The 25,756-nt window shown below is 44.6% G+C and overlaps 2 protein-coding genes and 1 pseudogene across 2 annotated transcripts; 2 read left to right on the top strand and 1 right to left on the bottom strand.

Moving 5' to 3' along the window:
- Window positions 1-470: 470 nt before the first annotated feature.
- Window positions 471-13,198, top strand: LOC128458706 (ankyrin repeat and fibronectin type-III domain-containing protein 1). The gene is made up of 19 exons (XM_053443660.1): window positions 471-619; window positions 2,323-2,665; window positions 2,985-3,261; window positions 3,368-3,568; window positions 4,760-4,873; window positions 5,324-5,421; window positions 5,862-5,952; window positions 6,605-6,712; window positions 7,278-7,377; window positions 7,967-8,096; window positions 8,203-8,322; window positions 8,549-8,655; window positions 8,759-8,873; window positions 9,185-9,351; window positions 9,860-10,037; window positions 10,121-10,283; window positions 10,380-10,546; window positions 10,674-10,878; window positions 11,062-13,198. The coding sequence occupies exons 2-19, from the start codon at window positions 2,504-2,506 to the stop codon at window positions 11,739-11,741; spliced, it is 3,183 nt and encodes a 1,060-aa protein (XP_053299635.1). The 5' UTR covers window positions 471-619; window positions 2,323-2,503; the 3' UTR covers window positions 11,742-13,198.
- A 479-nt stretch (window positions 13,199-13,677) lies between these two features.
- On the top strand, window positions 13,678-15,202 carry LOC128458746 (GTPase IMAP family member 4-like; annotated as a pseudogene).
- Window positions 15,203-15,227: 25 nt separating this feature from the next.
- Window positions 15,228-18,809, bottom strand: kdelr3 (KDEL endoplasmic reticulum protein retention receptor 3). The gene is made up of 5 exons (XM_053443730.1): window positions 18,401-18,809; window positions 17,949-18,049; window positions 17,241-17,399; window positions 16,889-17,141; window positions 15,228-16,445 (listed from the first exon to the last, which is right to left on the bottom strand). Exons 1-5 carry the CDS (start codon window positions 18,489-18,491, stop codon window positions 16,402-16,404), a joined length of 648 nt encoding a protein of 215 aa, XP_053299705.1. The 5' UTR covers window positions 18,492-18,809; the 3' UTR covers window positions 15,228-16,401.
- Window positions 18,810-25,756: the final 6,947 nt, after the last annotated feature.

Raw genomic sequence — 25,756 nt, 5'->3', positions numbered from 1 at the left:
AACACAGAGCAGGTAGGAACCAAAAGCAAGGGGAATGGAAATAAGAATATAAAAGTTAGCCAATGTACTTATAGTTTTGTATATTCTTTTCTATGTTTACGTATTGTTAGGTGTTTAATGTATTTTTAGTTTTGTTTTGACTTGTGACGCACTTTTTTAACAATGTTTAGAGATGTGCTATATAAATAAAGACATTATTAATATTAATACAGATATTATATTTAATGTTGAAGCAATTTAAATTACTTCTGAGATATTATAGAACTTAATATACAACAGAGTAGTTTTAGTAGTTTAGTATGTATATAAAAACAAGTATTAAGTCGTAATTGATAAAAACATGTCTACAGTAACTAAGGTTTCACAAATTTCCAAGAAGAAGAAGAGAGAAGTAGGAAGAGGGCGGGACAAGGCACCCGCGAGCGCGTTCGTGCATGTGCGTGCACGTGCACATACGCGTGTTTGTGTGTGTGTGCGTGTGTAGGCAGTGAGTCTCTGGTGCTGCGTTCAGGTGCGTTTCACCCTCAGAGGTGAACACTCCTGAACTCGGGACGATGGATTAACTCCGATCCGCAGGTTTTTATCTCTGACAAAAAAACAACATCGAGGGAAAGTGACGGTAAGAAGAGAAGGAAAGTTTAACTCAGTATTTAACTTTTCAGGGCGAAGCTTTATTTTAATTTAACCTGGTTTCACTTCATTGTAATTTCACTTGTTCCTAGTTTGTGTTAGTTTATTATCTGTCTATGGTTTTATGAAATTACGATATTCACATAGCATTCCTCAGGATTAAATTGATTCAAGTTGTTCCAGGATGTGTTGTATCTTGTAACTCACTTTTTAGTTGTGTTAGTTTCTGTGTGTGTGTGACGCTGAATCATGCTCTTGTTGGTAAAAAGCATCATAATCTGATTAGTTTGAAGTTTGGTTGCCTCAAATAATCCACAACTTTAATTTATTTAACTGCAGATACAAGTAAGTCATATTTTCCATAGTCCTTCACACATATGGATGTACTGCATTATTTTCTGGTGCATTCTTAGTATTACTCATCAGATGTTTCCAAGCACAACCTGTGAGCCGTAGCAGAGATAAAAAAAAAGAAGAACTTCACCACAGTGTGAGATACTGACGTGCAACAAAAACCACAGTTAATCAATGAGTCTATTAATACATCAGCTCAGTTTCTGTTTTAATTGTGCACATCTCCACCCGGCTCCTGGGCTGTTATTCACTCATCTGTAGACACTTCTCCTCTCAGGTGTTTTGCCTTGTCGCCTTCTAGTGTTGCCTCAAAAAAAAAAGCTAAACACTGAAGCTACATCTCCTCTTTCAAATGTCTCGTCAGCACTTTCCACGACTGATCTAAGACATAACAAACAAAGAGGGCAAGACTCCACACCAATAACACGGCCCCCCCCCCCCCCCCCCCCCCTATAGACAGACACATGCACTCTGCAGGCCACTGAGTCACACAGTGAGGTAGCATGTGCAGTGGTAATGTGTCACTTGTGAGATGTGGCGTCATTGTGGTCGGAGACATCTCATTGTGTCCTCAGATAGCACCAGCAGCCAGGGGAGTATTCAGTCTCACACGGGGACAGGGAACCACTCAGAGGCCGGACTGGACTTGATAGAGGGATGAAATTCAGAAAAAGCCCCGAAATTTGAGGCGATCCACTTTCCCCTTTGGACGGGAAAGAGGTGACGAAACAGAGACATGACAGAGATGATAGAGTTTTATTATCCTGGGTTTTGATAAAGATGCTCTTCAGATGTGAATGCTTGGGGCGTCTTGTCTGTAGGGCTGTGAAAAGAGAGTGGGAATGAGAAAGAAGACAAAACATGAGAGAGGACACTTGTTGACTTTGTTAAGGAGACAAAAAACTATGCCACATGGATACGCTTCAAGTGTTGAATAGGAAAAATTGTGAAATGTGATTTATTACAGAAATGCAAATGCAATGGAATAGTTTTTTTTAATTCATTATATGAAGAGATTGTCATTTATTTGGCTTTGCTACATGAGAAAGTTTATGTGGGGTTGTTGGCTCTGTGGCGCTGAGAGATTCCATTCAGAGCAAATTAAAAAAACCTGGGCCACATCATAGAAAAGTAGAGAAAAGGAATAAAAGGCAAACTAGTTAATGCTTCAAGGCGTTTTCTCATCTTGCAACTTTTATCCATTCATCCACCCACATAGCAGCTCCCCATGTACTCGTCCTTCAAGTCAGTTTGCTTTTAATGTAGAATAATGGGTGTGAGTCTGACTGTATATTTTGTCCTTTTTTATTTCCTTCTCTTTCATTTTCACTCCTCTAGACTTGTAATGACTTTCACCTTTTTCCACCTTCCTCCATTCTTCTCATCTCGTCTTCCCTCTCCAGTCCCCCTCTCCATGAACTAACCAATCTGTCACACCTTCAACTAGTTCTTCACTCTCTCCAGCGTTTCTCCATTGTCCTGCTCTCCCTCTCCTCTCCTCTCCTCTACCTCTTCTGTCATGTCTGTATCCATGAGGAACCCCCCACAGCGCCGGCGCTCTCTGGGTCCCGTCTCACCCAAACGTTTATACAGAAACCTGTCCGTCAGACTGAGGGGTGGAGAGTCATCTGTTTCCGGGGAAGTGGACAAACTCAAGCACCTCAGCAAGTCTGCAGACGCTGTAAGATATATTCTAATTGTCATTTTGAGGGGAGGTGCAGTGTCTGGAATGAAATGTCCTGTCCTCCTGACTGGGCTTTCATTACGGCTGATATATACAGTATTAATGTGATATCCCAGGCGAGGTTTTGATTCATGATTTGATTTATGGTTATATGTCCTAATTACTGTCACAGCCACTCCCTCCTCCTTTGGAAAGTAAACCTCCTTCCTCTCCGGTAAAATAAATCTATGCTCCCTCTTTTTCTATCTGTCTCCCTCACCCTGCCATGTCCTCCACTCTCTCTCTCTTTTGCTCCCTACCTCCTGCTCACCATAAGTACACCACCCTTTGGGAGGCCGTGGAGAACGAGGACACTTTGGCTGTACAAAGCCTGCTATCCAGAGACCACATCAGCAGTGGAGGAAGAGGATGCGTAGGAGCAAGCCTGTGGGAGAGGGGAGAGAGGAAAGAAAGGGACTGGGAGAGAGAGCGGGTGAAGGGGGTGAACAGGATGAGCGAGCAGGGCCTGGTGCCCCTGGACGTGGCGGCCCTCACGCACAACTCCCCTCTGCTCCATGTGCTGACAAAGGGCGGCGCCAGGCATAACCCCGTTTGTAAGTCTTATAAAATACCAAAAGTCACCAAAATGCCTGTCCTGAAATGATGTCACAAGTCCGTAGTTCAATGCAAATCATATTCAGATCTTGTTCTTCCTCTCAGTGTGCCGACCGGCCGAGTGGGCACTCAAGCTGGACACTCTGGTGGCACTGGCAGGTAAACGGGTGGAGGAGCGGAAGAAGGAGTTGATGAGGAGGACCAGCACCGGGCCTCAGGCGCAGGCTGACATCCAGAGACACATCCGCCTCTGGAGCCTCAGGCTGCAGCTGTACTGCCGCATGAGAGAGAATTTCCAGAACACAGGTCAGTGGGGCTGGGTGAGCTGGTGGCTTTTCCGGAACCCGGGGCATCGGACACAAACTGGGTTGTTTTCTTTCTGTCAACACTTGTTAGTGATACAGACATTTCCTGTCCTCCTCGAACTCTGTCTCAACAAGTTAGAACTATTATCTTTCTAAAGTCCTGCATCCCTGCTGACAAATGTTACAGTCATCAGGTATTCAGCCCAACGACTTTCTTAAGTTTCAGTGACTTCTCGACTGAACTCCTCGGTGGCCTCTCGAAAGTCTCGCTCCAACTCGTTTCACCTCATTCAAAATTCAGCGTACTTCCTTGCTTCAACCTTTCTAAACTCTTCCACCCCCGCTACACCTCCTCCACCAGCTGTCTGTGTCTGCATACATTTAATACCTTGTTGTTAGTGTACACACACACACACACACACACACAAACAAGTAAAAATCCACCTCTGCAGTACCTCCAAGAAGAGGTTTGATGTTACCTCTGTGTTGGTGGGTGTTTCTCCGATTAATTATCATCCATAATATTATAACCATCCAAGGTAGATTTACGAGATTGTGAAACGATGTTAGCTGGAAACACTACACTACCCAGAATCCTCAGGTGCAATAGCACTACGATATATTACAACACTACAAGATGTGTAGTTCTTTTTGTGAGGAATGTCTCAGACGTCAATGGGAGAAATTATTCAGAAACTTACATCCAGAACCAGAGCCGTTCTAAAAGTGGGTTCCCGATGTTACGCTCCATTTGGCCTCTAGGTTTCCCCGCTCCAACCGGCTCAACTCATCTCTCCATTGGTTCAATCCCATGTTTTTTTTTCAGAATGATGTGATAATGTCCCCCTCTGCACTTACTCTAATTGCTCCGTATAAACATCTCTGCTTTGCTGTTCTTTCATTTCTGGATAATGCACTTCCAGTTTTCTTCCCTGACTGCTTTATGATGACAGTGTTACTGTTGAGAGGCGGCTGAGCACAATAGCTGAGTCGCTGCTCACCATTAATTACTTTAACGACCAACATAAACGTGTCAGCTGTCAGATCTGTGTGAGGGCAACGGTTTAATAATCAAATAACCACAGAGGTGGCTGCTGTTTGACTCAGGCAGAGTTCATCTGCTGTCGGCGTTTGTTATAATTCATCACTGCTCAGTTTGAACTCTGCTCTGCCTCCTACGTGTTTCCCCCAGAGCTCCCAGGCCCCCCCACTCACGTGTCCATCGTGGTGACCAGCACGTCCTCGTTGTTTGTGACCATCAAGGAGCCGGAGGGTGACACCATAGGGCTCATCACGCGCTACAGAGGTAGGTGATTGATAACAGGAGTTTTGATTTACAATGGATGGATAGATAAATAAGAGCTTGAAAGAAAACTACCAGAGACCCGTTGGCTGCTAATGTAAGCTAGTGTGTGTTACCCCCCCCGTCTAATCTAATCATTTCAAAATTTGAGTCGGAACCTGGTCCAGATTGGCTCAGGTCATGTATCCACACTTTAAGACTTAAAATGGAGGGAGACATGATGGATAGATAAAGGAATAGATGGAATATTTGCTGATTGGTCCAACAGGTATAACCGCTCTGTATTTATTCATCTAGTTTGCTTCACACATAGTTTTACGACTTCCAGATTAAGGCCAGATTAAGCGCAGGTGCAACAAGTCCCCGACAGTGTAAAACACCCAAGTCCTTACTTCTGCACGGGGCGGGGGGGTTCGAGTTAAGCCGGAGAATAATCTGTCAGTGTGTTCACAGTGGAGTGGAGCTCCTCAGACAGCTTCAAACGCATCCTGTGCTCAGCCCAAGTTACAGAGACCAAGAATCCCTCCTATAGTGTCAAGGGACTCATAGATGTAAGTCACTCAGTACACACACACACACACAGACACACACAGACACACACAGGCAAGCAAACAGCAAGGCATCCACAGATTCTAGCTGCAAACACACACACACACACACACACACACACACACACACACACACACATACACACACAGATATACAAACCTATATTTAAATAGTTTGGTGACATGTAATTATACACACACATACTGTATAATACACACACACGATAGCTCTTGACCCACACACACACACACTGTATTTATCTCTCCCAAATCATCATCCACTGTTCTGAACCACTTCCAATGTGAGAACACTTGTCCCTCTCAACTTAACCAGATGAATTCATAATGAGAGCAGTGTGTGATTTGCTTTGTCCCTGGAACGGAGGATTCATGAGGTTAATGCATGGTAATAATTTGGCGGTCTGGTGCTTCTCTAAATGCAGGGAGTGCATTACTTTGTTAGAGTGAGTGCCTACAATGTGAAAGGATGGGGTCCGCCTCAGTGCTCCACTCCAGCCAGCGCTGCCCCCTCCAGTGAGTATACTGAACTGCAAACTTGGATGAATGTGGAGTTTCCACAGTGAAGGGGCTCCGTTCTGTGTTCTCTTTGTCCCTGTGTCATGAAATCATTTGGCTGACACCAAGTGTGATGTGATTCCACTCAAGGCTGCTAGATTAATGAATTATTAAAGATGGCCTTGTGAGTCAGTGGGCCTTGTCTCCAAGGCACTCAGAGTTAGAATTCAGCTCATAATCTTTCTTGCATTGCAACTTTTGCAAAGGCAATTTCATTTATATTGAACATTTTATTTACAGAAACTCACACTACACTAAACAAACCCCCCAAAAAGTTAGATATAGAGAGACACAGATGTTTCACATACTGTGATTTGCTGAAAGACATGTTGCATGATATTCTTGAATTTGAGAATATGGTGAAAAATATTAAAATAAGTGCAAACATCAGAATTGAAGCACAGTGTTGATATGAGTGATGTTCTGCATGTTGCACTCAGTTCAAATAACTTAATCTAACTGGTAATTCATGTAAAAGCAAATATTCTCTTGGATTTGTAAAAACTCAATATTCAGCAGTCGCCTGCGGACGAGCTCTTAATGTCTTGGATGATTATGACTATTTGAAAAGAAAATGAAAGTGATGGTTTCTCTCTTGCCTCCCCTGCAGGTTGGAGGGAGTGCACCGGTGTGAAGTCACAGTTCAGAAACCACGAGGGTCTAGTGAGGAAACTGCTGGAAGACGCCAGAGAGCCACAGTACAGAGGATACTGCATAGGTAACACTCAGATAATAAAGATCACGTATATCCAGGTTCTGACTTTATACTGTAAACATTAATATTTGTTATTGTGTAGTTTTACAATATTGCTCTCAGTGTTATATAGTACCATTAATATCTCTGAATAGAACAAAATCTGTCTTACTTATAGTATTTAAATCTATTACACTTCTCTGTGCACTTTGCCTATATCTCAAGTTTCTAAAGGAAAATATAAAAGTCAGATGAGCTTCAAAGTGTGAGTTTTTATTTTCAAAGTATTGTTGACGCACACATGTTTTTGTTCCTTTTTTTGTCTGTACATGAATACATTATTACACTGAAATGTCAGAAAACATATTGAATATCAGGAACATGCAGCAAGTTCGTTGTGATATTCCTAATATGCTCATATTGCTGCGTTTTACTGTACAGAGCTTTATATCCATGTTCTTCATGTGTCAACTCTTCTCACTACAGAGGGAAAACCTTGTCACACCCAGTCAGAGCGTTTGCAGTGAATCTATTTTGGCAGATAAAGTGATTCTCCTCCCATGTGATCCTCCTCTCCTTCTCTCCACAGAGAGCTCCAAGCCCCAGAGTCCCAGCAAGCGTCTGTCTGTGTCTCGAGGCATCAAACAACTCTTCCAGTCTGCCACCAAGTTTGTTCGCCTCCTACAAAGGTAGCGCTCCATCTGTCTCACCTGCCCAAATTACCGGGAGGGTTTGGGGGAGTTAGGGCATTGGGAGTGATGTGATCACAGCAGAAAAGTGAGTCCCAGCTCCCGAATCTGTTCAGCTTATTGAAGAAAGAGCAGAGGTGGCTATTGAAGTTGCTGCAGCCGCAAGATTGATGATGATGATGAGTCGCAAGTGACGGGTCCAGACTGAACTGTCACTTACTTATAGTGGAGCACATTTAGCACATCACAGTAGATAAATGGGACGGCTCTGATGGAAGAGACGGGAGCGCAGCTGTTATAGAGAGGAGCTCCAGCAATGCTTTAAATCAAGTAGAAGTTAATAAGACAATGAAGGTGGGACAGGTAGTCAATATAGGTTTGAAACCAGACAACAAAAGAAAGACCAGATATTCAAAACCAAAGTAGAAAACATGAGGAGAAATTTGTCCTAAAAACATAAATCAAAAGTCCAAAAAGTGTTTCAAAAGCTCAAATATATAAATCTGAATATTGCATAACCTGTTCTTTTGTCTGTTGATGATTTGATTTCATCTGTGTGTTTGGTCTCTTCTCATTTCGATCGGAATAGGGGCGTGTACTTGGCAACTGTGTTCTACCACAAGGAAAACATCCTGGTGACGGCTGAAGATCAAATCCCGCTGGTGGAGATCCAGTGCTGCTCCACCTCCATCACCCAAGACTTCCTGTGGTTTGCTAAGGTGAACTGTTTGTGTTATCTATGTTATGTTATTTGAATTGCAGTTTGAAATGGATGTAAGCTGTATACTTTATTTAATGTAATGTAATGTATATGTTCCCTTGCAGTTGTCCTGTGCCTGGCAACAAGTGCCCTGGCTCCAGCAGGCTCTGTTCTCTGCACACTCCTCCCCCTCCTCCCTCCTCCAGAACAGGCACAACATTTTAAGAGCCGTTTCCCAGCTGCAGGTAGGAAGTTAAGCGGCTTACTCAGCACGATGAGAATTATTACAATGGGTTAATTGCTTTTTTAATTACCTCTTTACATCACTTCTTCCTCCTACTGCCTCTATCTCCGGCTCCAAACCTGTGCCCCCCACAACCTCAGATTCACTGCATTAATCCCTGATATCCTCATTTCTATTCATTCATTCATCCTCATGCTTCTGTTTCACCTCTTCACACCACCTTTCAGTCTTCCCTGGGAACGATGGACCTGGGCCAGGTGCACTACGAACCAGTGAAAGACCGGCAGGGCAACGTACTCTTGGTGACTCTGAAGGAGTTCCCGAGTCTTCCCAGGTGAGACTGAGCCTTTTGTTTCATTCTGTTAATCCCTCAGCTTTTATTCCCTCCACATAGAGTCCATGAGGATTCTAACTCTAACTCTAACTCCCCCTCCCAGTCCTCCCGACCCTCCGCTCCACTGGATGCCCTTGACCCGTCTGGAAAAGAACCGCAGCAGAACTCCTCTCCTGCCTGAGCCCACCGCCATGGACATGCTCTTCGAACAGCTCAGGGTGAAGCTGCATATTTATTTGTGTTTGTGTATGTGTGTAAAATGAGAGAGACAACATCTTTCATCGTGGACACACAGCTACGTGCAGCAGAATTGATTGAACACTCAATTCATTTTGTCTGAGTGTTTTCGCCACTATATTATTCAGCCATGTTTTTGCACAACTCAAACAACCCCAGACACGCACTGGAATAAATGAACCCACAACAAAACAAAACAAAATGAGATGAAGGAAACAGAAAGGCCTCTCAACACTCCATCTGAATAATGTCTCTTCAAATCAGCAACAACATGTGTCTCTCTGTTGTGCAGGAGAAGCTGTCCCTCCACAGGCACAGCATCCAGTGGGCCCAGTCGGGTCTGTACGTGGGCATCCTGAAACTGTGCAGCTCGGTAGAACAGATCCGGGTTCTGGTGCCTCAGAGGCAACCCAATCTGCTCTGCCACACGCGGGTCCGACACAACTCCCACGTGTCCAGGTAACACGAGCACTGCTGATCCCATCCGAAGTCCTCCTCCATATTGAATAGTGCAAATCATACTTTTATCGTTGACAAGCATTCTCCAAAGCCAACTCACATGCTTTAAAAAGGATATAGTAAAGTTAGTAGTTTTGGAATTACGAAGGAAGACAGTAAACCGCAGTTTAAAGGTTCAGTGTGTAGGATTTAGTGACATCTAGTGGTGAAGTTGCATGTGGCAGCTGAATACCCCTCCCCTCACCCTCCCCTTGCAAACATGAGAGAGAACCTAAGGAAACCTCCACTTGGCATAAAAACTCAAAAGGCGTTTAGTTTGTCCAGTTTGGGCTTCTGTAAAAAAAAAACATGGCGGCCTCCTTGGAGAGGATCCGCTACTGATGTAAATATAAAGTATTTAAATACAAAGGCTCTATTCTAGGGTCAAGAAAACAACAATTCGTACAATATGGAATATAAATATTATTATAAATATATATATTATTATCGCTGCATTGTTGTGCCACAGAGAAGAGTGGACGTGGCTCCAGAGTCATGTTTACACCGCGACCAGTGGCAGCAACCAGAACCTGTTCAGCGGCGAGGACGAGAGCCTGATGGAGAACAGTGGACTGGTGGAGTTCGTCAGGTCCCTGAGAGCCGCCATCACACATCTGCTGACCAAGCTCAACATCCCCCTCTACAGGGTGAGACTCCTCTCAATCAGCTGCTTTCTACACGCTCCTTAATGCCGGCATGTTGATATTCTGTTGTGCCGTGTCCCCCATAGGCCTACCAGTACGGTGTGTACACCCGCGAGCTGCTGCAGTTTGGAGAAAAACTGTCCGTGCTGCTGCTGCTGCCTCCCAGTGAGGACTTCAGCTCCAGTTACTGGCCCCTGATGGGCACCAAGGAGCCCGGCCTCACCATGCCTCTGCAGACCTTTGAGCTCGGTAGGACAAACGGCCGCGGTCCATAGATGGATTTTTTCTTTGAGTCTTTTTCTCTCCCTTCTGATGTCAAGATTTCTCTTTCTTTTTCATCCCCAGTTCACTTCTGGACGTACGAACGCGACTTCCTGACCCAGTACTGCCAGGTCTGGGTGAGGCTGGAGCTGGACACACATCTGGCCCAGCAGGCTCTGCGGGAGGCGCTGGACACCAAGGAGGTGCAGGAGGCCCGAGAGCGGCTGAACCGCATCACCGAGCTTTCCCATGTGAGATCATGAACGCGTGTATAGCCTCAATGAGGGAGATTAATAAGAGATAAGGCTTTAACTACGTTTGACCAATCACTGAGGCCACCCAACAGATTAAATAACATGTGTTTTCTTGCTTTGTCAGCGTCTGGACTTGGTGTGGAGGGACGCCCGCTGGATCATGGACTGTCTACAGTGCGTTCGGTCCAAGCAGTGGGTGGGGGCGGTGCCTCTGGGTCTGGTGATGGGCGGAGACCCACCGCCACGTCCTGATGGTGAGGACGAGGAGGAGAGCTCGAACGTCAGACTGACGTGGCCCAATCGGATGCAAGTACAGAGAGCCAATACAGGTACGATCATGATGTGGATGTAGATGAGACTTAAGAGACTGAGGCAGGCAAACGGTTAAATCCTATAATCGTTCTTCATGTGTGGAGACAAACTCCAGGAAATGTACAGACCAAATTTTCCAGACATTTTCTTGACTGATGCTGTAAATCAAAGACTAAGACATTTTTCCTGTTTCCCTTCAGAGAGTTTAGTCAGCTCGACTCAACCGAACGTGGTCACTGTGGAGGTTTCCCCTCCAGCAGGAATCACGGTCGCTACTGAAGGCTTCGCCAAACTGGCGTCAATGGAGGGCGTGGCAAAGGGAGGTTACCCTGTGGATATCACCGGCCAATCAACGGCGGACTTGACCAACATTGGCCCGTCTGAAATATGTGCAACCACTTTAATCGAGTCTGGACTAGAGCCTGGTGCCGTCGCTCAGATGGACGTAGGGTTCACGGTTCTGGACGCGCAGGAGGCCTACAACAATGAACAGGACTTTACTGCCAGCATCACTGAGGTAATCCGACCGATGGAGATGTCGGAGTTAGTGGACATCCTCCCGACACTGAGTCTCATCGAGGAGGAGACCACCACTGGTCCGCCCACACCATCAGTCATAGACGTGCTGGAGAGCTTTGGACTGGGGATCGATGAAAACAACACGTTGTTCGACTTGGGGAACTTCGGTTTGATCAGCGAAGCCGGGACCCTCTCCCAACACAACCTGCACTGTGACAACAGCAGTGAGGCCCACGGTGAGGATGTGGCGTCACAAGAACAGGATGCGTCGGCTTCTCGCGCCGTGTCGAGAGCCACCGGTGGTGACTTTCCAGTGAGAAACCAAGTGGAGTGGGACAGACCCTCCAACAGCTCGTCCTGATATCAACTCAACCAGCAACTACTTTGAACTTGTGTCCTTTTGAAACCACAGCCGGCTGCGCGCCACTGGTTCCTAGAGTTTTAGGTTTGGAAATTACTTTGGATCAGTTCCAGTTTATCTGGATTGCTAAGGCCCCTTTAGGCGACATCCATACTACAACGTTTTCCTGTGAAAACTCTGCTGCAGTTACACCGGGCGTCCACACTACTCCGGAGTTTTAGAGCCGCTAAAACAGAGAAGTTTGGAAACTCTGCCGGTCTGGATGAGCAGAAACAGAGATGTTTGGAAAAGAAGATGCAGACACACAGTTTGCTGTTTGGGTATTTTCAGTCACTCCATCCACACTACTATTATGAATAAAAACGTGGTAGTGTGGTTGTAGCCGTAATGAAAGTGGAATTTACTTGATCATCATCATCGCCTTCCTATAACTCAGCAGAGGTTTTCTTTTACTAATTCGTTAACACTTTCAAAACTGTTCCTCGTGCAAAGACCAAAAATGTATTTGTTCACCTGAGCAAGACAAAAGTAAAACGTCTGTTCACAGCTGTATGAATCTCTAATGGAACCATGTGAGGCTTTGCAGAAATCTTCAGTCACTCTTCATCCACCTGTTATAAAGATGCCACGTCTGTGTTTCTCTTTGAGAACATGGATCAAAATGCATTAATGCAGCACAAAATCTATATTCCAAGTCCACAATACTTACATGATATATACATTGACTTGTGTAAATAATGGATTCTTAACGGGGATTCAGTGACCTCTAGGGGTCTTCAGAGGTACTGCCAAATAACTGTCTAAACATTAGAAAATCTAACTTTGCTTGAGAAGGCAGACACAATCCTTTACATACACATGATGATGAACTAGTCAGTTATGTTAAATAGTAATATTTAAATTTAACTTGAACGTGCAGGTGCAGAGCAGCAGGGTCACATCTCAAGTAATATCATACATGTCTTCACTGTGAAGGTGAAACATGTAACAGACACACAAATGACAGTGAGTCTGAACTTCTTCATGTTGATGTTTTGTATTTTGTTGTTCACTGTGTAACGAGTGATTGAAGGGAAACTGTGATGTGTGATATTTGTTTGTGTTTCTGTGTGTGTTAGCCATCTGGAAAAAGGTGCGAGTGGACAAAAGTGTTGAAGCAATTGAGAAAAAACTGTTACAGGGGAAAATCCAAGTGACTCTTTAGATAGAACTTCATCTAACGCTGATCTGAAAATGGAAAGTGAAAAGAGAAAGACGCTGTTACTCGACTTATAATAATAATATATGTGGTTTGAACTTCTCTTGACCCATAGCTGATCGTTTCTAATGTCCGGTCCAGCAGAGCTTCTCGATGCAAAGACTGAAGTTCCAGTGGCAGTTCTGTCACATGACCATCCATCACACTCACTACAGCGTGGGGGGGAGAACAAGTAATAAAAAACAACTCAAAGCTGAAACACTGTGATTCTGATTTGTTTGACTTCTGTGAGTTTTTAATTGTTTCAAAAAAATTTTTTAATCCTGCTCATTAAACATTTGCACAGATAGAATTAGATTATACCGCCCTCCAGTGGTCAGAGTAGAAACTGCAACAGCTAATTCAGTTTTCTTATAGCAGGACGTATATTTCACCAACGTGATATTATCAGGACTCGCAGTGAAAGTTAGTCACTGGTGTAAAAACCAGTCTCCTCTTAATAATAACTTATTTGGTGTTGTAGTTTTTAGATTTTTGTTTTGGAGGCGGAGTGGAGCATCTCTCTCTCATCACAGGACTGCGACAGATGCGCAGATGCTTCTAGCGGTTTGGTGGAAATAGATAAAAAAAGATAATTCAAAGGAAAAGTGCATCTGAAAACACACGAGGTATTTAATAGTCGACGAATCAGCGTCAGGACGAAGGTTGTTGCTTTTAAATCACAGCACGTCTGTTGGGATGTCGTCATCTGGAAATGCTGCGTCACATGAAGGTATGTGGATTTACTGTCATCACTATCATCACTGTCATTAAGACTGGACTGTATATGATGACAACTATTTTAAGTATACATCATACAAACCAAACAGCATGTGGTCCTTAAAATGTCAAATAAATAAAATAACCCAAATAACAAATATAATAACAATCATTGTCAATGTACTTTAAATATTTACCACTGAAATCTTTAAATGCAAGTGACAACTGGTCAACATGTAAAGATAAAGGCTGACTTGACATATCGTGTTCAAGAGGCTGAACACATGTTGTGTGAGGTCACAGTGACCTGGACCTATGACCTTTGATCACCCAAATATAAATCAGTTAAACCGTGAGACTAAGTGGACATTTGTCCCAAATTTAAAAGCTCCCTGGGCATTCTTAAGATATCGTCCCCAGAGGCATAACACATCATCCACGCTATATAGAACCAAAACAATTATTATTATTATTATTTGCTCCACAGTCTGTGCAGCATCATCCCCGCCACCAGGGGCCGACCCCCTGAGGCTCGTCCTGCTGGGGAGGACGGGAACAGGCCGGAGTTCCTCGGGCAACACCATCCTGGGCAGGTCGGCTTTCTGGGCCGACGTGTCCCCCTCTTCTGTGACCACGCAGTGCAAGAAGGAGACTGGGACAGTGCACGGGCGCAGCGTGTCTGTGATCGACACCCCGGGGTTCCTCCACACACGGCTCCCCCCTCAGGAGGTCATGGCGGAGGTGGGGCGCTGTGTCGTCCTGTCCTCCCCGGGGCCCCATGCCTTCTTAGTCACCCTGCAGCCCTGCAGGTTCACAAAAGAGGAGAGGGACACCCTGGAGTGGATCAAGGCCACGTTTGGTCCTGAGGTCTGCAGGTTCACCGTGGTGCTGTTCACCGGGGGAGACCAGCTGCAGGGCAGACACACCGGGGACTTCCTGAAGGAGAGCAAGGAGCTGCTGGAGTTTGTCAGCAGCTGCCGTGGAGGGTATCATGTCTTCGATAACAGGGACAAGACAGGAGAGTCCCCACAGGTGGAGCAGCTGCTGAAGAAGGTGGACAAGATGCTGGAGGACAATGGAGGCGTGTGCTACACCAACGTGATGTTCAGGGAGGCCGAGATGATGACCAAGGACGCACAACAGAGGATTCTGGGAGGACAACAACTGGGGTCCCCTCAGAAGTTTGCGGAGGTCAAAGAGGAGCAGGGATCAGAGTTAGAGAGGAGGAGGAGGAGGGATGAGGAAGAGGCCAGGAAGAGGGAGGAGGGACTTTTCTGGTGCGAGCTGGTGACTGCGGTGGGGAAGGGAGCCGCAGAGGGGGCAGGGATCATGGGGGAGGACGAGGGGAAAGGGAAAGTCGTGAAGAAGGTGAAGGTGATGGAGAGGGCAGCGGCTCTGGCAGCATCGCCTCTCTCCATCACCTCTGCTGCCAAGGTGGTGGGGGGGGGCCGTGAGGGAGGGGAGCAAGGTGTTGTACAAGCACCGGAAAACGTTCCTGCACTGAGGGAGACTCGACTGCTTCACATGTGGGGGGGGGGTTATGGTCTTTATTCAACAACTCACTCATTCCACTGTGTGTCACACATCGGATTTGTCTTAACACTGATGCACCAGCACTTTCAGCCCACCCTGCCAATGCATGTGTGTGTGTGTGTGTGTGTGTGTCGGGGGAGTTTACAGAAAGGTAAACATCCTGGTGAGTTTCCGTCCAAAGAACAACACCACACCCTTTATATGACTGAAGTCATGTTATAATAAAATAAATGTCATAGCAATTGTGTGCAATTTGCCTTTGTGTCAGTAACACGCTCTACAGACATTTTACAGATATTGAAAATGCTTTGATGTCGGATTTCACCTCAACACAACAGGACAGTCAAAGACCCGGGAGGGACTAGAACACATGTTTCACTAAAGCGTCTCAGCAGCTGTTGGTTCCATCTTTGGTTCCATTGAGGAAAAATACAAAAGAATTTTTCCCTTTTTTTCTCCCATGAAGAAACTTTACACGTTTGATAAAAAAATACAACGATGACAAAAGAGGAAACAGTCAAAGTTAACATAGTTGGCAATTAGGAAAAATGATGCTTGCACACCATGGTTAATAAAGAGTGTGTAATCACATGATCAAAGAGGAAGACACTCAATGGATGATTACAGTGTCCACATTTACAAATACGATAATATGTGTAATTACTGTAAATCCTCAGGAAAGACCAGTGGTGTCTAGAAGTGTTTGGGAACTCTCCAACAGGAAAAACTGGATCTGTAGCTACACTGTGTGGCAACTAAAGCTCAACACAATGTGACTCTGAGAGCTGTACAAAAAGGCTTCCGCAACTTTCAGGCACATCATTTTGTGGATTATCTCTCTGCAGCTAAAGAGGGGAAGCTAAAGACCGACACACAGTTTGCATAGTGTTCTCAGGGACACAGCTACAGTGTCACATTTCAATCTTACAAAAACAAACAAAAATACATCTCTAACTTATAAACACACACGCTCGCAAAACGCACAGTCGCAAACACAAACTACAAGTCGGACAGAAATTCAATATCGAGAGTTGCAAAACTTGTTTTGGTCTAGAGAATCAGGGCAGACCTTCAGTCTCATTATTGATAAACACGTGTACAGTTAAATGGCTGTGTTGAAATGCGGCGCGGTCGCAGGCACAGGTCGGTGGTTTGCCGCAGACTTCTGCTTTAAACCGGCATCGGCAGACTCATCTTTCCTTTTCCTCGAAGTACTGTGACAGGGCAGGGGGACAGAAAGAGAGGACAAACCAGTTAGGATTTAAAAGTGAAAGACTTCCCCTCTGTCCTTGGTTTACCAGCTGAAATAACACCCAACACTATTCACACTCACGTGACCAGATTCCTACTCATCTCTGTGTCTACTGAATAACTTAACAGCTCACAGTAGACAGACAATGCTATTCAAACATTATAACTCATTAAATAGATTAAGTACATTTACAGCCCGGGGCTAGGTTATTCTTTATATCTCAAATTAAGGAAAGGACAGGAAATATAACATAACAACATTACAACTTATAATAGTTAATTATATCAACAGAAATTCAGGTGAAGGCTTCTAGATTCCTTGCACTGATCTGAAGGGATCACAGGCACAAGCCTCCACAGTCAAAAGTATTTATACTAAATACTTTACGTTTATATCTCTACTGACCTCTTGTGACGTAGAGGTAGAAGAAGTCGCAGTAGAAGATGGTCTGCACGACGCCGGACACCACCGCGATCTGGTCGAAGAAGCCCTCCGTGTGGTAACGCCACACCCAGTTGGCGATGTAGAGGGCTCGATAGAGGCCCAGGAAGAACAGGTAGTGGGTGGTGATGGACTCCGCCTCGCCAGTTTTGGTGATCATGAAGAGCTGGGGCATGATGGCCACCGCCTCCAGGAAGATGGAGAAGGTCCAGAGGATCTGGGTGGAGGCAGCAGGAGGGAGACACGTGAGTTTCGCTGTTATCATCTTTCAGTGGAGGCATTATAAATATGAAGTTTAGTGAGAAGGATTGTTTACCTCCATCGGGGTGAAGGCGTAGTTCTCCAAGAAGGACAGTCCGATGACGGGCACCAACAGGAACTCGATGCGGAACGTATCATTCTCCGCGTTGAACGTGTTCCTGAAGCGCATGTAGATCAGGTACACGGTGGCATAGGACATCGCCAGGAACACCACCTGAGACCCGGGGGCAACATGGAGGAGGCCACAGTGAAACAGTGAAGGTCCCGCATGCAGACATTTTCAGGTTCTTAGAGTCAGCTACTAACTTACAAACTTTAAATCAAAACCGTGTGTGTTCTTTGTTTTAAACAGTAAAGATAAGAGTTGCAGTTTTCGAGCCATCCTCTGTTTGTTTTTCATTTGCTGAATTTCTCACTTTACTGTCTCCTAAACTTTTTGGTCCCCGTCAGGATCCTGTAGATCGATGACTCAGGTTTTCCAGCGATCAGAATGTTCAACAGTTTTGATCTGTTATCTCGAAGTTGAGATCTACCTCAGTAAGAAGTGAGCCACCTTCATTAAACTGAAAACTCTGAGTTAAACCTGAAGTTACCCTGATAACCACAAATCCTGCTTCATAGCACAAGCTGGTGGTGAGAGTCACACACAGAACAAATCTATGTTTTCCCTGGGGTTGTGTTAGGAACAGGAAACATGTGTGTGTGTGTGTGTGTGTGTATGTGTGTGTATGTTTATCTGTGTGTTTGAGATGTCCACACTTACCTTCATGACCGTGTTGTAAGGAGAAATGAAGACGGTCAGTAAGTCGAGGTACCTGGTGGTGAAAACCAGAGCAAACAGCACCTGGGACTTCCCGGAGATGCCTAGAGAAAAAGAAAAGAGATTATCCATCACAACAGGACCAGTGCAGATGACGTGGTTCTGTCACTGCTGGTTTTCTGGATTGAATCAGAGCAGAAAGCAGCTGAAGATGTAGTCTGATGTGGAGAAGGTGGAGCAGGCAGCAGATTGCTCGGTTAACTTTGCCACGTCGCTTCCACTCGTGCAGAACTCCTCAGCATCGTGCAAACACCAAACAACACACACATCTACAGCAGGTCTGTAACATGCATAGTGTGTCTGTGCACTGGTGCATGTGTAATGTGAGGCAAATCCCAGTAATACCAGTGGTGTAACAGAGGAGTGGGGGTGCTGCTGTGGCGGTGTGAGGCTACCTGCACAGGACCTGGACTTCCATATCTTCAGGAGCAGGAGGATGATGGCCACCAGGTGAGACGCGTCACCCGCCAGACGGAAGACGTTCATGTTGTTAACGTTGTGCTTCAACAACAACAACAGCAACAAACAGAGTCTGGATACTACAACAACAACAACAACAACAACAGGCCTGACACGTCCCCAGGAGACAGGGCAGAGTTAGTTAGACTCCACAGAAAACTACGCCAGCTAAGAGGCTAGGAGGACTTCCGGTTCGTCCAGCAGCGCACAGGTCGATCCTCTGGAGGACAAAGTGAGTGACGGTGGAAGTTCGGAGGTTTCTGGGCTGAGTGGCAGCAGGAGGTGCAGAGGAGAGGAGATCCAGAGGAGGTGACGTGGCTGACAGCTCACACAGCAGGAGCTAGAATCAAGCTAACCCGGATCCGGCATAGGCGCCGTTGTTCCGGCTCTGGTTTTTCAAAGTAAAAATCGCGCCTAGTCTTTACGCATATTTGCATTTGTCGTTTACCTCCATGCGTCTTTCTGTAAAACGTGCGTGTGTCCCGGCTGAACTCCACGCGTGTACACCGCCAAAAACAAGTCATAGAGGGGTTTTGTTAAATTGTGCTATTGTTGTATTTTGAAAAGCTAAATCCCTGCGTGTCCACCGCTGCTTGATTTATTTCCGGTTAACCTCAGTCATCTTCAATAAGCTGAGGGTAACAGCAGGTGGCGCTAGACTGCAGGCAAAAAGCAATTAGAAGAAATTTTCAATGGGTGGAACTTTATTATGTCTATCTATCTATCTATCTATCTATCTATCTATCTATCTATCTATCTATCTATCTATCTATCTATCTATCCGTCTATCTATCTATCTATCCGTCTAGATAGATAGTGAATGTACTGGCCTGGTTAACTGTAATTAGACGTATAAATGTAATGATATAATCAAACTGTGATAATCTCAGATAATAGATTCAGTAGATGACATCAGTGTCTACTGGTAAATGATGAACAATCATCTGTAACATGTAAATATCCCATCATGCACTGAGAGGTTTGACTTCTCTCCACTGACGACGTGCAGCATTCATGATTTCCAGTGTTTTAAAATGTCTCTTCTCCTGATGTTTCTCCACCCACCTCCCTTTCTTCTGTCCTGTGAATCACCATCAGAAACCACTCGCCCTCCATCTGTCATCACTGTGGTGTCTCCCCTCAGATCCCACCTCCTCCCCTGTCGTCCTCCTTCTCACGTTTTGAATCCTACTTTCATGTTCGATGCAGTGGAACCGGCACGGGGCACCTGAGGTCACAGAGGAAACGCTGTCAGCCTACTCAGAGTGCATGTGTGGTGCATGGAGAAGTGAGGGGGCACCACACAGCACCGGAGAGCACCGGCCTCCTCCTACACCCCTGAGCCTTCTGAACACAGAGCCTGGGCCCCTTCATCTGCCACTGGACTGTTCCAGCAGAGGTGTTCTTATCTTTTTAAAGATTCCGCTTCACTCGGCTCCTATTTGTGTTTTACTTCAGACGAGCATGTGGCTGGAGGTAGATCAGCAGACAGGAAAGGTGCTGTGTAGAGAACATCCTGTGGACAGAGCTGACCCATATGTGCTGTAGTGATGAGGTTGTTCTGAGCAAAAGGTTACGGGAACCTAATCCGACACCCAGGCCTGATTAGTAGCTATTAATACACACACACACACACACACACACACACACACACACATGTGGCCTGAGGAGTCTGTCCTCCCGGTCATCTCCTCCCTGGACTGGACGACCGTTTGAAACCCTCCATCTCCTCCCGTCCTCTGACACAACCCATCTTCACCTCTGCTTAGGAGATTCAGGTTCTCCCCCCCCCCCCCCCTCCCCTCTGTGCGTTTGTTTGCAAAGCAACATTACACAAAAACAACTGAACACCTTCGAGGTCAAGGAAAAACCCATTATATTATAATTAAAATGCATCTATTTCTTAATCATTGCTAGAATAGAATATTTTGGACTGAAATCTGGGAGTGTGTGAAATTTGGTGCAGCTTGATTTCAATTTCAGCAGTTTGGTGCCATGTCTGTTTGATAATCACGCAAAAATGAGCCAAAATGACCTTGTGCATCATTATGATTTTTCAGGCTCTATATTCTCTCAATTCGCCTCTTGATTTTTTGCATAGATCTGATTTTATTATCAGCCTGTTTACCAGTGTAACAATGAGGAAGCTGTTCAGATTCACACCGTGGATTTTCCTCCCCTCGGGCTCGGCTGCATCTACAAAGACTCATCTTCTTCTCATCTGAGAAAGAATTCAGAGAAGCCGCTCGATAACGTCACCACCTTCCTCTGTTGTGGGTCGACTGCTGAGTGAGGCTGACCTGCACCAACCAGCAGACGTCTCCAGCCGTCTGTCCCCAGTGGAAGCAGTGATGCAGTACGGGGCTAAATGGGACAGGCTCTGTGAGACTGGTTTCATATTCATATTCAGATATTATACCTGTGGATTCTGGATGAAGATCAGACCGGTAAATGTGAGAGATGACAAAGTTACACCGCTGTTAATGTAAATTACGAAGCTGGTGGAGCTGCACCATCAAAGAGTTGTAAGGGAAGGAAGAAGGAGAGAGAGGAGAGAGGAGACAGTTACATACTGTAGTAATAATAGTGGAAATACCCATATGTCTAATGATGTTATCAATAATACAAATAGAAAATGTAGTAGTAGTAGTAGTAGTAGTAGTATCAGTCCTGCCTATATTTACACGGCATGGTACAGTTACATGACAGTTGTGAGTACACCTGAAGTAAGATACATTAGTCACATGAATATTGTCTGACTGGGAAGTTTGTGTCAGTTCAACTGAATTTTTAATAACACAACAAAACATATATTGTTTTTTTAAAAGGAATTTATTTGATCTCACATCAGGGAGTCTTGATTGATATGACATAGAAATGACCCGGTGGCTGAATGTTTATTTTCATTTTTAATAAACACACAGAGAATGACGTGAGTGGTATAATTTAGTTATTTTATATTATCATATAGTACTTTTTACCCATTTGCTCATTCTACAATTTTTTGGAAAATCTTTCCAACAGCTCATTTTCAACTTAGCATCTGAGAGTTTCTTGCATTATATTGTAAATTTTGCAATCCATCCCTGGATGAGAGGAAACAGCCTTTAGTGCTCACAGAGCTGTTGGACTCTGTGTGTTGTTTCCATGCAAAGCTTCATTGAGATCCCTGTATTATAATACATTATTTTAAAATAATGTTGTCTACTCAATCCCTTCATTTCCAAAATGTCATATTTCCTTTGTCTTCCACCTCGTCCGCCTCATGACTCAATGGAGTTTTCACTGGTTTCCACATCAGGCATCATTCAACACCTACACATGCTGGGAGAGCTCAGATAAAGTGGCAGCCCCTCTGTAGTCTCATCTCCTTTTTCTTTGCTCTCCTCTCCCTCCCTCCAAAACCCAATCTCATCTGCACATGGAAGATTGACACAGCATTTACAGCTGGGGGGGTGGGGGGGGGTGCATGAGTACGCACAGGAGAGCGCTCACAGACAGGATTATATCAAGTGAAGGAGGCGGCGGAGGACAATGCAGGATTAAAAAGAGAGAAACAGCAGGGATGGAACGATGAATAAGCAACAAAGGAGAAACTAGAAGAAGAACGTGAGGAGAGAACCGGGGACAACGAACCCTGAGGTGTCAGGATGTGGGACCACGGCCCTGGACTGTGAGGGGGGGGGGATTTTGAGACGTGTCAAGGAACTGGAAACACAAGCGAGTGACAGAAAACAACAACAACCTTGAAAGAGGTGAGTATCATTTATAACAAGTTTTTTATTTGTTGATTAAAGTTGATTGTTTACATCTTTGCTCTCCAGAGCTGTTCTAACTTTGCACCCAGACACTCGTCGATTTCCCAGATTCCTCAGGGAGATAAGAAGCTGCGTCAGAGAAACTAAAGCTCAGGCATCATGGAAACTGCTGAGTCGTGTGTGATCAAGTGAACAGTCACACTATTCCTTCTCATACTCTAAATCTAAGGCATGACATCACCTGGAAGCAAATGAGGACAATATTCAGACAATGATGCTGATTGTGATAAGATGTGTTACATAAAAATAACTCTCCGCCCTCTTTTCCAAGCTTTTGGTCGGTTTGTTTATTAGAATTTGTTCGTCATGAAATCGAACCAAAAATAAATGCATCTCAAGGTGAAGCCTCATGATGCCTGAGGGCGGGAAAATAACAGAAAACACAAATCAACAGCTTCTTACACAACGGATTCAGTTTTTCAAATGGTTGTGAGCTCAGTTTTTGATACAAACTGTGTACAACACCTATAATTCAAAGAAAATGTGCAAAGTGTTAATTTGAGACCAAAACATAAAGAAATTCATTGCTGAGGGTTTAAGTCACCTTGACCTGAAGATGTCTTGCATTCAGATACTTAACACTGATGCATTTAACCCCAGAAACTGACCAATAATACTTATAACAGGTTAAAGCTGTGACGAGCATAGACGACTTGATGAGCTGCAGATGATAAGATGTAATGTGATGTAATGTGATGCTTTTAAACCTGTCCCTGATAACCAGATAAAAGGGGATCATGTGGTTAGACCGATAGAAGCAACTGACCTGTGACACAAACGGGGGAAATATAGTTTTGCAAAAATGAAAATAGGAAAACGCTGGAACAAGACAAAATGAAGCTAAACCAGTTCAGAGGTTGTCTGGGATGTGATGATGGTGTGGGAACGATGGGCTGCTCTGTGGGCTGGCTCGTGATGAGCAGAGGTGAAGCCGTGCAGGGAAAGTGTTGATCTGCTCTCACGTGTTTGTTTAACACGGTTGTTTGACGCAGGGAAATGAACATGGGAAGTTCTCAGGGGAATGAGGATTAACATATCTTCACTAGTGATTAATAAAGAGCGTTAATCTTATCTAATTTGGTCAGAGGGATCCTCATCTGTGGGGAATTACATCACAAATGTTCCTCCCATTAAGAGAGTAAATTAATGTTAGAAGCTTATTCTTTTCCTTTTAATAAGAGAAGGTTTAAAGAGTAATTAAGTAAGTAAACAAGGTACAAAGTGCTTTATAAAATAAACAGATTTAAAACAGACCAGAATGAAAACAGGAAAGATAACAACAAATAAAATACTAAAAACAAACTAGGAACTACTGGTAAATGTGGTTAATGTCATCTCCAGGGAGAAAGAGACAATGAGCCGATCCACTCGAAGTCACATCTGTGCACAGAGCTCAGGTATTTACACTGGATGCAAAACTTGCTGATGTAATCGTGTGTCATCGCAAAGGCTTTAGGGGAATGGACACTTCTTCATCTTAATCCCGAGGGATTACCAGTCAGGAGATGACCCCCACTTTCTTATTTTAGTGTGGGAGGTTATTAATCTTGTGATTTACCAGATTAGGAGTCAGTCATGCAGAGAAACAGGAAAAGAAACTGCAAAGTCAATTGATTTTTAATTAAAAGAAGACAATTAAATGAACAAACTAATAAGGTTTTCAGTCAAATTCTATAAAAACACAAAACTTCAGAGAAATCATGGCAGTTTGGCTGAATCAGTTGGAAAAAATCTTATAAAACAATCAGACATATTGTCTCTTTTCCTCATTTATATTTCTACTCAGTGAAAAACATAGTCTCCTTTAACTGTCAGCCCCCCCCTCACATTTAAAATCTCCTTTAGATCGAATGTAGATGTCGTGTTGCTGCTCTCGTGCCCTTTCAGTCCCACCCCCCCCCCCTCCTCCCCCCTCTGACTCATGTGATAAGAGCACTTAATACTCCATACTACCCTCCCCCCCCCCCCCCCCACACACACACACACACTGTGTCTGTGATGACTCCCTCCTCTCCATCCCCCAAATGCCACGGGAGATGGGTTCCCATGGAAACCAGCTTCTGTGAAAGTCCAGTTTTTAACTGGTGACCACTTACTGGTTTGCACTGGTGTGTCTCATCTCTGCTGCAACAGAACCGAGGCCACCAGAACCCGGATCTTTATCTGGATCTGCATCACCTTGCTCTCACACACACATAGATATCAGTCTCTATGAATGATGGAGAAAGTCCTGATCCAGATCCAGATCCAGATCCAGATCAGAGCTCATGATGATCCGTCCGGTTGCTTCTGCATAAAACTGTTTAAAATCCAACGATCGAACATAATGAACCTGTTGCTCCGACAGTGAATCATCCCAATGTTCACTGGTTCCTTTTATAGACAGAGCCTGAAGGTGGAAGATGTAGTTTCACAGCTGGTTGGTTGGAAGCTGAGCTCACCTGTGAGGAGCCACACACACACACAACATGTTATTATATAAACCTCATACTCAGTATTCACACATGAAGATTGTTTCAACCTGAGCACATTCACTTCCCTGAGATGATTTTACAACACCTGTGTCGTAGAGAGAGAAGTGACAAAAACAAACAGCGACAACCTATTGGAGCTTGTGTTTACCGTCTGATGGAGAGATTACGTGAGAGGATTTTCTTTGTATTTCTGGACAAAAATAAGTCCTGAGCTCGACCGGTGTTATTTAATACCCGGGGTCGTGCAGGAGAAAGGTTGTTAGGCAGTTGTGTGCTTGTGTGTAAGTGGGAAAGTTGTACAGTTGGAGAGGAATCTAATGATATTTGGATTTTTAGGTATATCATGGAGCATATGTGTCAAATCAAAGTGCGCTCACAGATGAATAACACCCACACACACGTGCAGGATTTTTCTATCTCTGTTGAATAACACATGGAGACTTAAGACTTATTATGAAAAGATAATCCTTTCATAGCTGTATGGTTTCTCAGGGTCAGACAAGGTCACAGCTCCTTAAGACATTTCACAGAAGCAGATCAGGATTATGTCTTAAATCCGCATCTTTAATTTAGGCCTGCAGCCTGATGTTTAAACACATTGTGAAACCAGAGTCACATCAGGTTTAAAAAGAGAGCTTTGTGGTCATCAAAACCTCTGGAATTTAATAATACAATTTTTCTGAAGCTACTTGTTCTTCCTGTAAATGTCTGTCACTTCATAACCAGAAGGTTCTGGGTTCGAACCTGATGGCATCAGGCTCTTTCTGTGTATGTGCTTCCCATGCAGGTAATATCAATATGAGACCAATCGAGCCCCCCCCCCCCCCCCCTTGACCTTCCAAGTACAAGTGGTAAAGATATTGGAACTGATATGTTCATGTCATTCTCTTCAGTGGTCTTCACACTGACTCTAACCCCGCTTGGTGCTGGAGACCTGGTCTCCGGGAGCAGGACAGAGTCTGGCCTCGGACCCTGCCCCCCCCCCAAACCAGTGATCGTT

Source organism: Pleuronectes platessa, chromosome 16 (genome assembly GCF_947347685.1).
Source record: "Pleuronectes platessa chromosome 16, fPlePla1.1, whole genome shotgun sequence".
Lineage (NCBI taxonomy): Eukaryota > Metazoa > Chordata > Actinopteri > Pleuronectiformes > Pleuronectidae > Pleuronectes > Pleuronectes platessa.
Note: the sequence above shows the minus strand (reverse complement) of the source record. Positions and strands in the feature narration are given on the sequence as shown.

Coding starts and splice junctions, on each gene's coding strand:
- LOC128458706 (XM_053443660.1), top strand. CDS start 2,504: ATGTCTGTATCCATGAGGAACCCCCCACAGCGCCGGCGCTCTCTGGGT. Junction 2,666..2,984: donor TCAGCAAGTCTGCAGACGCT/GTAAGATATATT, acceptor GCTCACCATAAG/TACACCACCCTTTGGGAGGC. Junction 10,284..10,379: donor TCTGCAGACCTTTGAGCTCG/GTAGGACAAACG, acceptor TTTCATCCCCAG/TTCACTTCTGGACGTACGAA.
- kdelr3 (XM_053443730.1), bottom strand. CDS start 18,491: ATGAACGTCTTCCGTCTGGCGGGTGACGCGTCTCACCTGGTGGCCATC. Junction 17,400..17,948: donor CTTACAACACGGTCATGAAG/GTAAGTGTGGAC, acceptor CCCGGGTCTCAG/GTGGTGTTCCTGGCGATGTC. Junction 17,142..17,240: donor ACGCCTTCACCCCGATGGAG/GTAAACAATCCT, acceptor GCCTCCACCCAG/ATCCTCTGGACCTTCTCCAT.